Genomic DNA, 15,091 nt, shown 5'->3' on the forward strand with positions numbered 1-15,091 from the left:
TGATTTGATCCAAAGCTGGTGTTTCAATAAGAAAGTTGTAAAAGTCAATTTCAACTGTCATTTTGGCAGCACATTCACAAAGCACAGCTTATCATAGAAATTATGACAACAAGGTTAAAAGTTGCTTTTGTTTAAATTATGAATTATTGACCACAAAGTGATCTAGGTCCTCTGCCCAATATGCTCTGGAGAGAATTATCACCCTGACTGGCTTGGGATGAACAAAGAGCACAGCTCAATATGCTGGGCCATCTTTAGGCAAATTTTTAGTTTCTCTGTAAGACTGTGAGTAGAACCCAAGGTCAGCTGGATTTGAGGATGTGCAGAAAGCAGAAAAGGGAATGAAGATAGAAAAGAAAAAAGGGTGCATGGTGAAACAATAGCTAGAGTGTTATTCTGGATCACCACGTGGTGCCATGGAGCCATTCATAATCAGACCTGAATATGTCCCTGACCACTATAGATTACACTGAAAGAATTACTTTAGGTAGTTTCAAAAGAAACCAGTAAATTCTCTTATATGAGGAAAGTTTTTCTTCTGCCTATGCTGAACTGGATGTGATTTCCCTGTTAGCATAAAAGTTCCCAGAGTGTGTATGTGTATATAGCAGCAATTCATTTATACTTCTCTCTGTGTGTTTATTTTCATGGCACATTCACATTCACTGGTTATTTCTGAGACTATAATACATCTTGGGTGTTCTGGCTAAACTGATGCTGCCAAAATTGTCAGCAAAAAGACCGGAAAAGCTGATGAACCTTAAACTTTACCCCAAACAACGGCTCAGTTGTTTCTTCAGGATATGGAAGAGGCAGAAAGTCCAAGCAAGAGAAGCAGTAGGAAACCAGGGAGGAAGGATAGAAATCTGTCTGATGTGGATTTCACAAACCTTTGTGTTTGATATTTTAGAGACCCTAAAACAATTATCCACAGTTATTAGCATTTTTGGAGTTATAAGATATTTGAATATAAAGGAGAGGTAGTTCAAACTTCAGTTCAGTGCTCTGCTTATTCACTAGTCTTTGCTTTCATTTTGCTTAGGAATTTAATATCTTTATAAATGGTACCAGTAATGTTTTCAGGAACATCTAAACACGATTTTTGAAAATTATCTTATTGACTAAGATCTCCAAGGGTATGTGCAAGATAATTTCTGACAATTTTAACATGAACAAACTGAAGAAACAGCTCTTCAGTTTCTCAGGACTAGTGTCTCTTGTGCGAATGGAACTTGTGCTAAGAGCTGGTTCGGTATTTTTACCTTGTATGCCATATAATTAAAAAACTAAATATATGCATAGAAATAAATACTACCATGGATAATTTTTATTCACCTCTGTGGGTTTGTCAGACCCACATGGACAGCACTGTGGTTTGTGGGATGTTCTAGCAACTCCTACTAACATCAAAAATACTTGGGCAGCTGAATCTTCATACCCCACACTAAGAGTTTGCTACTTGGCACTACTTTATGTGCAGATTTCATATGCCCATATCTCTGGTTATTTGCACCAGGTTTACTTCACTTTCTTGCCATCTTAAAAACGCTTTTAATAACAGCTTTATGCTATTACTTGCTGAGCTTCTCTGCTGTAAAATACAAATACAAATTCTTTGTATTTAGAAAGAAATTATGAAGATGAAGATATGGTCCCTGCCCCAAGGAGGCTATAATTAAAACAAGACCAGCATTATAGAAACATATATTCTAGCTGGCCTCTAACTGGATGGTCTGTTTAGTTTTGTTTTGACATATTGTATGAAGCAGCATTTAACAGATGTTGGGAAATTAGCTCTCTGAGCTTCTTGTATAAACTTAAAGCAGAGATTCATGCGTATGAATTAATTTCATCACTGAATGTGGGTATTAATGTCAGCAGGCATTTTTAAATGTTTGTGCCTATTCTGCTGTACTTTGAGTCCTCCTTGCCAGAAAATATAGAAACTTCTCAAGAGAAAGTGCCTCAGTTGTAGCAATACTTTATATCACCATACTGACAATTTTCTTCTGTTGAGTGAATGTTGCCTTGTACAAGCCCAGCAGTGGAAAAAAAAAAGGGAAGAAAAGTGTCAATTGTTTCCTTACATACCCTCTGCAAACAGTCTTGACCAAAAAAATCCCCCAAAACCCCAAAGTGGAAGGGTGTCCCTGTGTCTTTATGCCAAGTTATCCCTCTTCTTGTCAGTAATGTTAATTTATCATGCAAATCCTGCAGTTTATATCATTATGGCTGCTCATATCCCTGCTGACACAGCACACATCCAGCAAGGTGACAGATTTTCCCACTGCTCCTCTTTGCCAGGAGAATCAAGTGTTGAGGATTAGATTCTCTTTTACAGCTTCCAGGGCAAAGTGAAACCAGCATGAAGGGAGAGCTGACAGAGCAAGGCTTGGCCCTCTGTGCTGTACGGGCAAGGAAACAAGGCAGCCAGGCAGAGAGTGGGTACAAGACCTGGGACAAAGCCTAAAACAGGATATAGTTAGAAGTGTAGCTGACAAACTGTCACAGATTTTATAATTTCTACCTATATTTAATGTATTTTGCGTATCACATCTGTATTTTTTTTTTTATTTTGTGGCCTCCTTAGTTTAATTTTCATACATTGAAGTCTTAAGTGTTTCTACAACAACAACTGTGCTTTTAAAAGATCATTTCACACCCACCCCACTCAAATTACAACAGACATGCAATATTAATTTAGGGAGAGTGGGCACAGATGTTATCAAAATCACCCTCTTACCTGCCAACTCCACCAAATTTTCCAGTACTTGGATATTTTCTTCCACTGATGTGTAGAATTTTATTGTAATGTTCTCTGTGCCTTTTTTTTCCCCTCAGATGTTATATTCACTTACTAAACCTGCATATGGCTCCCTCCTCTATCAGCTGTCTGAGCTAAAACAATACTTCATGACAATCACTGAACTGAAAAACAGCTCAGAAGATACTGATGTGATCAGGTGTGAGGCCAAGAAGTTGTGCTGAGTGCTAGAAGAGCACTTTATAACCACAGTAAATCAGCATTTGGGCTAGACAACACGGCAGAGAAGTGATGTGATGTGAAATATGAGCTGGGGAAGAATGCATGAGAGGGAAGTGAAAAGGCATATTTAAACTGGATTTTCATTTTCCAGTGTTAAGTGTGAGTTAACCAGTCAGCTTTTCTTTGCTGACTCTGAGTTCTCTACTTCAATACTGTGCTGCTAACACACAACTGCACAGCAAAACGTGCAGATATGAGCACTCTCTGTGCCTCAAGCCTGTGAAAAGCTATTGTAACACAGCACTAAATTTGGACTAATGCACCCTGGCCCTCAGCAAGGACTAATAGCTCAGGATCAGCTTCATGCTAACAGCTTTTGAGCTGTCTGAAATGGAGGCAAAGTGAGTTTATCTTCCCACAATGTACTTTGTGGAGATATCCATATTGGGTTGAATTGGGAAGAAGCATTGAAAGCTTTTTAAATACATGACTGAGCCATACACCTACAAAAAGCAAAGTGCATTGCAAAGGAGGGAAACATCACTGCCCATATTTATGATATGTGGTATTAGGACATGAAAAAGCAACACAATGATCAGGTCTGGGGTGTGGTTCAGGCCTCCATTGCCTTATCCACCAGAAATATTGTGACTCAAACTGGCAGTAGCAGGATTGTTCATATTCTCCATTAATATTCAATTCCATAATTCTTTATACTAAATCCCGTGTTTATCAGTGTGTAAATGGATAAATTACAAATGCTACAGTGCACTCTAAACAGCCAGATTTTTTCCTAGTTTAATACCTACAGATTCAAATCAGAATAATGTCAATCTGTTGTGAAAATGGAAATAATTTTAATTCCTGTAAATTGGTAAAAGCAATAACAGTACCCCTTGCTTGTCACACATCAAGTTTCATGTCTTTACAAAGAAAAATGAAAGAGAAAGCTCCTAAGTTCCTCTAATTATGCTTTGGTTACAAATGACTTAATGTTCTAATTAACATAAAGAATTGATTGTATGCAATACACAATGTCCTGCGTCGCTCTGTCTACCTTTGTGCTTAACTTTATTTTCCAAAAACATGATATAACATTAATGACATATCCGAGCTTCAAATTCAAGTCTGTTTTAACTCGGTTTCCATCTGCGGCATTGTTTCAGGGACTCATTTGGCTTTAAACAGCTCAGATTGTGCTGTTTAGAAACATGTGCTGCCATCGAGTGGGAAGTATTAAGAAGTGCAAAAAAACAGATTACTAAAACACTTGGGAAACAGGTAAGCATCTATATTTGTTATCGTGAATTATATGAATTATGAATATTTATGATATTATATAAGAACTAGTAAAAAATCTGTGGGTTTAACACTGCTAATGGAATCAGGAATATTGATTCAATCTTGTTTATTTTCAGCTCAAGAAATCCTTTCCAATGAGAACAAAATGATCAAAACACACCAAATTAATCACCACCAAATTCCAACAATACCAGGTTTTTTTACTCATTTCTGTTTCTGTTTATCTCTTTGTTTTTTCCTCTAAGTCTTTGCAAAACTTGGTTTTGTACAGGGTGTATTGCTTTCCTTCCACTCGCACACACAAACACTTCTACCCAAAACATCAGCCAGCCCAGGCACCCTGCCCACACAGTCCTCATTCTTGCATGAGTTCACACGAAGCTTCATTTCAGAAATGGTTTTGGTTTAAGACTTCTTCTTGTTTCCCACATTTGACCCAGAGTTAAGAGACTTAGAGTTGAACTAGCTGCATCTAATAGCAGTAAAAGTCCACAATGGCCAAAATAGAAACACTGCAGTGCATTAATGAAGTTTAAATCTTACTAAACTTAAATATCTACAAAACTTTATATACTAAACTTTAACATCTGAAAAATATAAGCAGACTTATTTCAATCCATTATGAAAATGTGCAAATTTTTACCTCTGAATGTTGGACTATTAACAGACCCTCCAGAAAAACATCACACATCATGGTAGTTATGCTTACATAGAAAATGAAAGGAAAAAGTGAAAGAAGTTCCTGAAGATAATTTCCTCTATGACAGCACATCTATAATGTAAAGGTTTGCACATGAGGAGTGTGATTGTAAAGCTGCCCTCTGCAGTACAGTCCCTCAAAGCAAACCTGCATGTCACAGCAGCATGATCTGCCTGCTGCTCTGAGATCCTCTATGGCAAATGCCAGTTAGCTGAGGCTGCAGGCTACTGACTTTATTTATATTGAGTAAAGGTAAAGCTCTGTAAGTCTTGCCTGTGGGCTTCAAGCAGATTATTTGGGAACAGATCTTAAAAATATGTTTGGACCAATCCCTTCTTTTGTGAAAGTTTAGTAGGTTTGTTTTAGAAAACTTAGAAAGTTTTAACTGACCTTTATAATCACTGAAGATCTTTGGAATCTTTTATGAATGGAGATTGGTGTAGTATTTTACTTAGGTTGTCACTTTGTGCAGAAAGAGACTGCTCTTGTGGTACAGTAGGAGAGGAAATAAATATATATTTAACTAAATAGGTATAATGGAATGCCATACAGTAGAAGGTTCTCTGTGATGCTTTTTCTGCCTCTATATAAAAACAGGTAAATCTATGCAGTAATGACATCTGTTTTCCAGGTATTTGCATTTTATATTTGGTTGATTTTGTTTTTAAGAAAATGTGAGTTTCTGCTGAAATTTCTACCCTCAAAGGCCTTTTTTTTTTTCATGTGGATACTCTTGTCTAATTAGGTAGGAATATAGAATACAATTTTTTTTCTTGCTGGATAAACTTACAGCATATAATATTTGTTTTCTGCTTTGGCATTTATTTTCATCAAACTTGTGGGCACCCAATTTTCTTTGACAATTTTACCTTACTCTCAAACTTGTTAGAAATTACTATGGATTGAAAAATGCTGTGGGTGAGAGGTAAACGGAAATGGTGATGCATGGAAAAGGCTGTTGTAAGTCTCTAGTCTCTATCACTGTGCTCAATTTCTTGATTACTTGATATTAAAGTGTTTAGAATACATGGAAAAACATAAAAAACTCAATTTATATCCATGAATTAGAAGATAATCTCAAGATAAAAAAGTCACACTTGTGATTTAATAATTGGCAATGTTGTGCTAGACGGAGTGTGGAACAAACTCAACAACCAACTTTCTTTCAGATGAACTTTAAATGTCAAAGCATCCCATGATAACTTTGCATGTGTTTGGTTCTCAGTGTTTTGGAAACTGTCCACTCAACCTTTTAAAAATTGTGACGCTGGTTTGGCTTTGGAAAAATTGGTTAAATATACTCTGAGAGCCAGTAGTTTAATGAGAATCTATTAGGTTTCCTGGGTTCTGAAAACTTCTGTCATCAGTGAATGTGAAAATGGAAAAAAGAGCCTTTCCTGATTTACAATTTTTGATGTGTTGTTCATCAAATTTTCAGAGTTTTTTGCCCATTATAACCCATGCAATATTACTAATGGCAGCAGACTTTAATTTCCATTTTTAAAATAAACATCTCTAAAACTGAAATATAAACAGAAATAAAAAATAATCAGTCTTGTCAACCTCTCCTGGCTGTGGTCTTGGGCTTTTATATCCTCTGTCTTTTCATGAAACTAATTTATTCTCATACCCTTCTGGGAGAGCTTTGGGTCTCTCAAGCATTGTACCATCTTCAGGACCAGGATTTCCTGTAATTATCTCCCAGTAATTCTTATCTTCTTCAACTTTGCGGGAGTCCAGGTAATTGTGACAAATGACTTCAAATTCTCTTCCAAAATGAGACCTACAAAGTCAAAAGAGATGGGATAGTCAGGGAGAATTTTCATATATACAAATTCGGCAAATCTTCATTACTTGTGAATTGTTCAAGATTTTCTCATTTTTCTTTTGGTATACTCAGAAATATCACCATGCACTTTCAAATACCAGACCCTTAAAAGAAACACAATAACCTGCTTTGTTTCCTATGAATAATTTAGGAATGTGAAATCCAAAATAAATGCCACCTTTCTAGCCTCAGAGCTAAAAGGAGCCCCAGCAGAATAAGGCCCTAATACACCAACTCAAATTTTAAAACTGATTAGGCCCTCATTCCCACTTCTCTCAGACTGAGGAGGATTCTGGCTACTTAATAACCTAGTCAGCCTCAAACTTGCAGACCTTTCATCCTCGAAAACTTTACACAAATCCTCAGTCCAGTCTTGCTAAGAAGTTAATGGGAAACATTGGTGTATTCCTTAGCAGTGTCTAATCAAAATTAATTCAATGCATCCATATTAACTGAATTGACAGATTAACTTCAATTTGTTAAGGCATTGATTCAGATGGACATAAGCATCTAGAGTTTTATGCACTATAGTTTTATTTACACTTCTTAGTACATATTTTTTTTCCTTCAAAAGTAACCCATACAACTGACATTGCTCAAGATATTCAAAGGGAGAAGCACCAAGAAACCAGAGAACACTAAAAGCATGATATGATAATTAAAAATGAAAAAAAAAATCCAAACTAAGACTGATCCAACTGTCTCCAGCAACACAGCAGCAGGATTGTTCATATTCTCCATGTTGCAACCAAGAAGTAAAATAAGGGAAAGGAGAATGGCATTTTACATTATTTTCCATTTCCTCAGAGCATTCCTAAAGCACTTTTCTTGCTCCTCAGAGTAACTCTTGCTTTGGCCCATCCCGCACACACCCCTGCCAGTTGTAAGTTACTCTTACCACACACAGAAGGTCCTTGGAACAGCTAAGTTGCGGTTGGTGTAGCAGTGAGTAATAATGATTTTAGTTGCTGTCTAAAAAAAAAAAAAGAGTAAGGGAAGACACTTGACAAACATTTCTAAACCTATACTGTGAAAAAAGACTGTCTTTAACAATTAGTTAATTTTGACTGTGTTTATTAGTGAGCTTATTAATGTAAATGAGTCTTAGTTCAAGGCCGTGAAGGAACGATTGTATTTGTGCTACTCTGTCATACACCAGCACTTCAGGAAGCCTAGCAGTTATCCGGTACAGGAAAATACTGTATTTACAAAAGGTTGAAAATATTTGGAAAATCATCCACTTATTCAGATGCCTTGAGAATTTTATTAGACATTTAATGTACAGGACCTCTTATTTAATCACATCTCCAAATATTGGAAATGGAATTTACTGTCTCAAAAGGCCTGAAAGTAATGCACCCTCACAACATTATAATGTCAACCTTTGAAAATTTCTGATGAGAAAAACTGAATAAGTCAACCTCAAAATGAACAGTAGAAACAAACATTTTTATAAGCAGATTCCTAATTAAAGAGATTGTTCCTTCCCTCTCCCCCTTCCTAAAAGAAGAGGTCAGAACTGGCATATATGTGAATAAAATCGACATAACATTTTTTTCTCAGTAGTCCACCTGTTTCAATTAAATTTTCATAACATTTCCTACAGTTTTAGTTTCTTACAGGAACTGGAAATCCTTCATGTTCAAGACGCAGTTGTGGATCCAAGGACTTTGCTTGCCAGAAAGTCAAATAGGAAAGCTCAGCTGTCAAAAATACTTTCTGAAGGCGAGATTTTTTAGCAAAATCTCTAAATGTTTTGTGGTCACTTGCCAGATAAAACTGTAAATAAAAATATGTATTAAGGACAGTATTAATGTCAAAGAAACAAGATATGTAATTTTGAAACATATTTTTGAACAAAAGAACTTTTCTCCTGGCTCCTGACAGATCAGTCTTCCCAGCTAAAACTATGCAGGCAAAACCCATAGAAAAGATTCTATTCTGTTGATAAACTCATTAAGTAGTTATTCTGTATACAAATTTGTGAATACTAATTTAAAATTGAATTTACATTCAAAATATTTTTTTCTCACCAAAGTGATTGTTGAGAAGGAAAACTTTCTCAAAGTTGTGATGATTTATTTTGAGTGCATACATACTCATGTAATGCGTTTTTTGCTTTTATTTTGCAGAGGAAAAAAATGCTACCATTTAATAGAAATCTGCTTCCTCAGAATGATAGAATAGTGCATGACTTCATGTGCCTACTATGGATTATCTTTGTAAGAAAGGAAATCTTCTCATTCTGGAGTTTCACAGAATATTCTGAGTTGGAAGGGACTCACGAGGATCATTAAGTCCAATACCTAAGTGAGTTGTTCAAAGTGAAAAAACCCTAAAATCTCCTTGAAGAATTCTCTCATTATTCACAATCTAATTGTGATTTCTTTGTCTTTCCTTTTTTAGATTTTCTTTTTCAGTCATTCTGGCTAACAGCCCCCTTGGCCTGCATATCTGACCTCAGGTAAGTAGCATAAACTTTCTAATTAGGTATTACTTAATCTTGGTCTATGCACAATTCTGAGCTTGTTCTGTAAAACTAAGATGTTGCACACCTAAGAGAGGGATTCAATGCACATTGCCATTTGCAACTTTGTTGCCTTACCAGTTTGTCAGAAACTCCTCCTTTTGTCCCCAGAAGAAAGTTTTGCCCGTATCTAAGTGGTTCACCCACTGCACTTCCATCAACACTGTTAAATTTGTAAAAAGGAAAAAAGGTACATTCAAATCATCACTTTTACTGTTGTTTAGGTTTTTTGTCTGTTTTCATCTACGGTTAGATGTTGCTTTGTGACGAAATTTTGTATTGTTAGCCTTTTAAAATAAGTAAAATATCTTAACCTAAGGCAGAGCCTTTGACTATAGAGCAGGACCCTGTTCTGTTTCTTCTCCAACAGCAGCAATTAAATATATATTTGAAAGCAAGAATATGCTGGGTTTTTTAGAACAGAACCATGTCCACTTCATAGAAAGCAATAGCTATGACATATATTTCTGTTTGCAGGAGAGTGAATATTAATACTAGTGATATTTGGACATGCTTTGTCTGCAACTGGAATGAAAACAGCTGCAGAATTTACCAAATGATACAGTCAACTTGATTCTGTCTTCACACCTAAGCTGATATAGAGGTCCTTGGTATTAATCAGAGTAATATGCAGCATAGAATCAAGCTTAATACATGACTGAGGACTCTTTCTTAAATTAATTTTACTTCTATTCCTTTGTATATTAGCAAATTTCATTGCATATTTCTCAAAACAAGATACCGAAAGCTAAAATAATAATTGAAAACAACTCAGAATAAAGTAGCAGACCTTACAATACAGAAAGCATTTCGACCTATGGGGTCCACCCTCTTGACTGCACTAAGTCCACGTGAGATCTGCAGGGGCTCATCTGAGTACAGGGGCACTTCTTCCATGTCGACAGCCAGAGTCACATCACCACACAATTCGGGGTCCCTCTCCTCCGAGGTCCCTCCCAAATCCGAGGATTTGCTGTCTGGGTTCATAAGCAGCACGGTGTCTCCAAAGTGAACAAATCCATCAGAAGATACTGACAGCTCTACCTAAATTAGAATTTACATAGTACTTTACAGAATTATCTGAACCTTGCATCACAGGTATTTTAGTATATAAATTCCCTATCATTCTTAGTGCATGCAGAACAATAATAGGAGTTATGCCACTCTGTGGGGGTCAGGGGGAGGAGAACACAACCCTCTTTAAAAAGTACCTTCTTGAAAATATTCTCTTGAAGTCTGGCTAATCTCTGTATTAAAAGCTGTCCTTTCTCTCTCTTACGGATAAAATCCCTCAGGAGGTCCTGTTGGCAAAGGAGAGAGGGGCAGATATGTTATCCAGGAGCAGATATGTTATCCAGCACCCACAGCCTCGCGTTTAAAGTGGATTTGGAGAGCCGGGGGGGGAAGCCCTCAGCGGGGAAGGCGGCGATGCCCGGGACCGGCGGTGCCCGGGGCCGGGGGTGCCCGGGTGGCGGTGCTCGGGACCGGCGGTGCCCGGGTGGTGGTGCCCGGGGACGGCGGTGCCCGGGGACGGCGGTGCCCGGGACCGGCGGTGCCGGGTGGCGGTGCCCGGGGCCGGCGGTGCCCGGGGCCGAGGGTGCCCGGGGCCGGCGGTGCCCGGGGCCGGCGGTGCCCGGTACCTGCTGCGCGTACTCGTCCTCCAGCCAGTTCCCGATGCGGACCCCGAGGCGGTAGGAGGCCATAGCGGCCCGGGCCGCGTCCCGCGTCGCCGTGGCGACCGCGCCGCGCCGCGATTGGCCAGCTCGGGGAGGGCGGGGCGGCGATTGGCCAGCCCGGGGAGGGCAGGGCCGCGATTGGCCAGCCCGGGGAGGGCAGGGCCGCGATTGGCCAGCCCGCGGCAGGCGGGGCGGGGCCGGAGCGGCGCTGAGGGCGGAGCGGGGCCGTGAGGGGCGCAGGGGTCGTGGAGTGGGAGCGGGCAAAGCGGCGTGTGGGTGATCCCGTCCTGCTGTAAACCCAGCACTGCCAGCTCCTCCCGAAACCCTGTCCCCGAGTGCACGCATCTTGTAAATCCCTCCGGGGTTTACAACTGTGATGGACAAAAGCTCTAACAGTTTAAAGTTAGAAAGTGAATGTTTATTCAATGCCGGGCAGCGGGAGGGATAGCTCCCAAATACACACTGCGCCTTCCAGGTGATTACAGAGCCCTTTTATCCATACAAGTATTGAATACCCAAAATAAAAATACATATTTATAATTTTGGTACATCCCATTACCTGCTTCGTATGCTAATCGCTCCAAAAGCTATTAAGCATGCATAGTTTGTTCCTTGAAATGGGTTGGTGTCCCTTTCATGGGGAGGGGTCCCAAAATGAGGAAGTAAATGAAGTCTTCCTCGTTCTGACTTTTCTACCTTTTCAATGCAAACATGACAAATGAACTCTTGGTAGAACTCCCATTCCTTGTCTTCAATTGGTTTCAGAACAGAGGAGGCCTACAATTGTATTATGCTCCTAAAAGCTATTTGTCAGTTTCTATATTCTTCATTATAAACCCAGCTAACTAAACATTGTGCTGACAAGCAATCAATTATTAGTTAACTACTAATTCTTAAGTTCATCAAGGCCTACTCATTTATTTGAATTAACTCTAGTAAGGCTTATCTCTAACTAAAATCTTAGCTCCTCTAAAATCTCTAAATTCCTTAAAATTTACATTTCACCCGGCTGTGGACAGGGACACCTTCACCAGACCAGGTTGCCCCAAGCTGACCTTGAGCCTCTCTGGGATTGGGGCAGCCACAACCTCTCTGAGCAACCTGTGCCGGTGTTTTACCCCCCTCACTGTGACAAACTTCCTAATGTTTGAGGGAGTGAACGTATCAGGTGAATGTTTTGATTGTAAATGTTTTGCTTTCTTAGTATCTTGGTTTGAAATCTACACGGCAAGTTAAGCTAAGTGACTATGCTGTGTGTTTATTTTCCAGATAGGCTAAGCCAATGATCTTCAGAGGAGGTGTAGATCCTTGCACAACACATTTAATCCCTTTACGACTGTCACGGTATTCTTGCAAGCTTGCTATCCTAAGGTTTCAATGCTGGACAACTTACAAAGACTAAAAGAAAATGTTTTTCTGCGTGGACAGCTGGGCTACATGTTATCATCAGGCAGTTTTGACAGTAATTCACGTGAAACTTGGCTGTTTTCTGTTTGCTTTTTAAGCCAAAATTTATTACTCAAAAAGTTATTTAGCTCATCTGAAACTTCAAAAGACCAAATGCTATCCATTTTTGTTCAAATAGCACCACTCAGTGTTCAGTTAGGTAAGTGACACTTCCCTACACATAGCTCTGTTGTCAGCAATGCTGAAAGTGTGTAATTAAAGAAATTTTGTTCATCTTAGCTGAATGTTAAAAGCCAAACACCTTTTTCTTGTTTCAGAACTAAACCACTTAAATCAATATTCAGTAATATATTATTGTTATAAAATCATCTATTATAGTTTCCCGTGACATTAAGAGTAGGTGCACTGTCTTGTTGTAGCATGTAGCTAATATAAGGAATTCACAGCAAGCTTCCAAAGTTTTGTAGCCTTATGCACTGTCAGTACTTATTTACTTAACACGTCCTGATGCAGAGAGAAGTATTTGTACTAAAATGTAACTGTGTACAGGAATATCTCCAAGCATCTCTTAGTAGGATTATGCTGAGAATCCTTGTTACCTGAAGGGTTTAATTTCTGATTACGTAGTATTTCCTGTAAACAAACAAAAAGAGCTGCCTCTAAAGATGTTTGAAAATTGAACATCTTCCCTGCAGGAGAGGTTACAGGAGTTCAGCTCAGTTTCCTTATGTGCAGATAAAATCTGTGTTTACTCCTAACCGTTGTTTGCTTTATTAAATGGTGTGAAGAAAAGCTGTGCTTGTGAACAATTGATCTAAGTTTTGTGTGTCAAGTTATGCCAGAATACAAATTGATCAGAATTAAAAGTCCATGTGATTTACTGAATACAACAATATTGCAGGGGTTTTTGTGTTTGTTTTTTTTTTTAAGTCATTGTAAAGTAAAATTTTAGCCAGCTACTTTCAGAGACTGTTCCACTGTCTGGAGTTGCAGATCTTTTACTCTTTTTATCTTCTCTTTTTTTTTTTTTTTTTTTTTTTTTTTTTTTTTATGAAAGATAACTAGATGGTTGAGAAGACCCCAAATAGCACATAGAGCTGTCTAAGCCTTTAATTTAAGGCTGGGCTGGTTAGACTTTTGATTCCCTTAAGCTTGTCAGAAATGTGTGAGCTAGAACATATTTTAAATACTTGAAATTATAAATGCATTAGTATATATCAGTACTACAAATTATCATGTGTAGTCCAGTCTGGCTAAATGACAAGGTCTGAATGGCTGTGAACATACATTAAGTCCATGAAATATGAATGTGATCTTACTTAGAGAAAGTGGCAGAGCAAAAAATATAAAAAATAAGTCATCAAATCGCACACATGTGGGATGAGAATGATTTTAATACCTGCCTTTTCTGCCTTGGGAGTGTGTCTATGGGTTTTTTCTTGTTTTCTTTTTCCTTTTGAAAACTGTGAGTATGCCAAATTTGATTAAGAACACAGACTAAATAATACTGCACAAGAGCAAATTGTTCTCTGGGACAATTTGTCTCCTTTCATGCTGTTATTTTACACTAGCACTATTCTGACACATGCTATGAATTAGTTTTCTGTACTGTTATTAGGTCTCTGACTATTAAAGTGATTAATCTCCTTGTTAATAATATAATGACAGTTTCTTATTCTAGCCTGTGCCCCAAACACTCCTCTCTTCACAGAACAAAAGGAATTAAGTAGTTCATGTGATATGATTTAAGGATTGTTGTTTTGCCACTTGTGGTGATGCCTCCCATTTTGGCTGTGAATTTAGTGTGGAGTTTTCTTGTAATGATTTTTGCTGGGAAGCAGTAAACCTGTTCATGGTACATTATTTTCTGAAATGTAGCAATTCATTAAACTGACCTTTCAGTCTACCTTTTACAAGGAAAAGGAGCAGGATTCTTGTGTGCCATATTGGCAGTAAATTTGCTAATAGAGGTACATGAGTGGAAATTTACCTTACATGGAATCTGGTTAAAGACATCCAAAATGGATATTATTGTTCATTTGGTGTTTTCTAACAAAAAGATTCTGCTGGAAAAAGAGAGAAGGGGAAGGGAATAATTTGCAATGTCTCTAAGACCACTAAATACTTGCCAGTTTATTTGGATTGAGTTATCCACATCTCCATGGTGTTTTCTACTGGTTTCTAATTTAGACTTGTACAGGGCATTTCCTTTAGAGAAATTGTATAATGAATATTTTTTCTTCAAATTGAGATGTTCCATCATGACTGACAGTGCCAGATTTGAAGATTTTCTCCTCTGCCTGGCTGAATTCTGTTCAGCATGTGGACTTGAAAAACCACTGGAGTTCTGTATCTCAGAAAAATATTGTCATTCCAGAAGCAGTAATTTATGAAAAGAATATAGAAATTTTAAAGTATGTCTCCAAGAAAAAATACTGTATTTTTCAGAGATCTGCATTAACTCTGAATCAGCTAAAATACTTACATCAGCAATAAATAGTTTAGTGTGAACAGAAACACCATTAACAAAGCTCCATTTGCTTCTTACATTTATCTCTTCACGGGAATGTGCATTATGTATGTCTACCCTTAGGCAATTTAAAAATTCTTATTTTCCAAGCTGTGGAGTATTTCTCCAAGGTGTCTGACCAGAACAATGAGATTG

At 38.1% G+C, this 15,091-nt stretch overlaps 1 protein-coding gene across 1 annotated transcript; it reads right to left on the bottom strand.

Moving 5' to 3' along the window:
- Positions 1-3,821: 3,821 nt before the first annotated feature.
- On the bottom strand, positions 3,822-11,111 carry CFAP161 (cilia and flagella associated protein 161). Its single transcript, XM_021537383.4, has 7 exons — positions 10,984-11,111; positions 10,555-10,644; positions 10,134-10,387; positions 9,422-9,506; positions 8,437-8,595; positions 7,715-7,788; positions 3,822-6,771 (listed from the first exon to the last, which is right to left on the bottom strand). Exons 1-7 carry the CDS (start codon positions 11,044-11,046, stop codon positions 6,594-6,596), a joined length of 903 nt encoding a protein of 300 aa, XP_021393058.4. The 5' UTR covers positions 11,047-11,111; the 3' UTR covers positions 3,822-6,593.
- Between the last annotated feature and the right edge of the window lie 3,980 nt (positions 11,112-15,091).

Source organism: Lonchura striata, chromosome 10 (genome assembly GCF_050655825.1).
Source record: "Lonchura striata isolate lonStrDom1 chromosome 10, ASM5065582v1, whole genome shotgun sequence".
Lineage (NCBI taxonomy): Eukaryota > Metazoa > Chordata > Aves > Passeriformes > Estrildidae > Lonchura > Lonchura striata.

Bases quoted from the DNA above. Each gene is read 5' to 3' on its own strand.
- CFAP161 (XM_021537383.4), bottom strand. From the start codon at position 11,046: ATGGCCTCCTACCGCCTCGGGGTCCGCATCGGGAACTGGCTGGAGGAC. The intron at 10,645-10,983 runs GTACCGGGCACC...CTTTGCCAACAG, and splicing joins AGGACGAGTACGCGCAGCAG to GACCTCCTGAGGGATTTTAT. The intron at 6,772-7,714 runs GTAAGAGTAACT...TTGACTTTGTAG, and splicing joins CCAAGGACCTTCTGTGTGTG to GTCTCATTTTGGAAGAGAAT.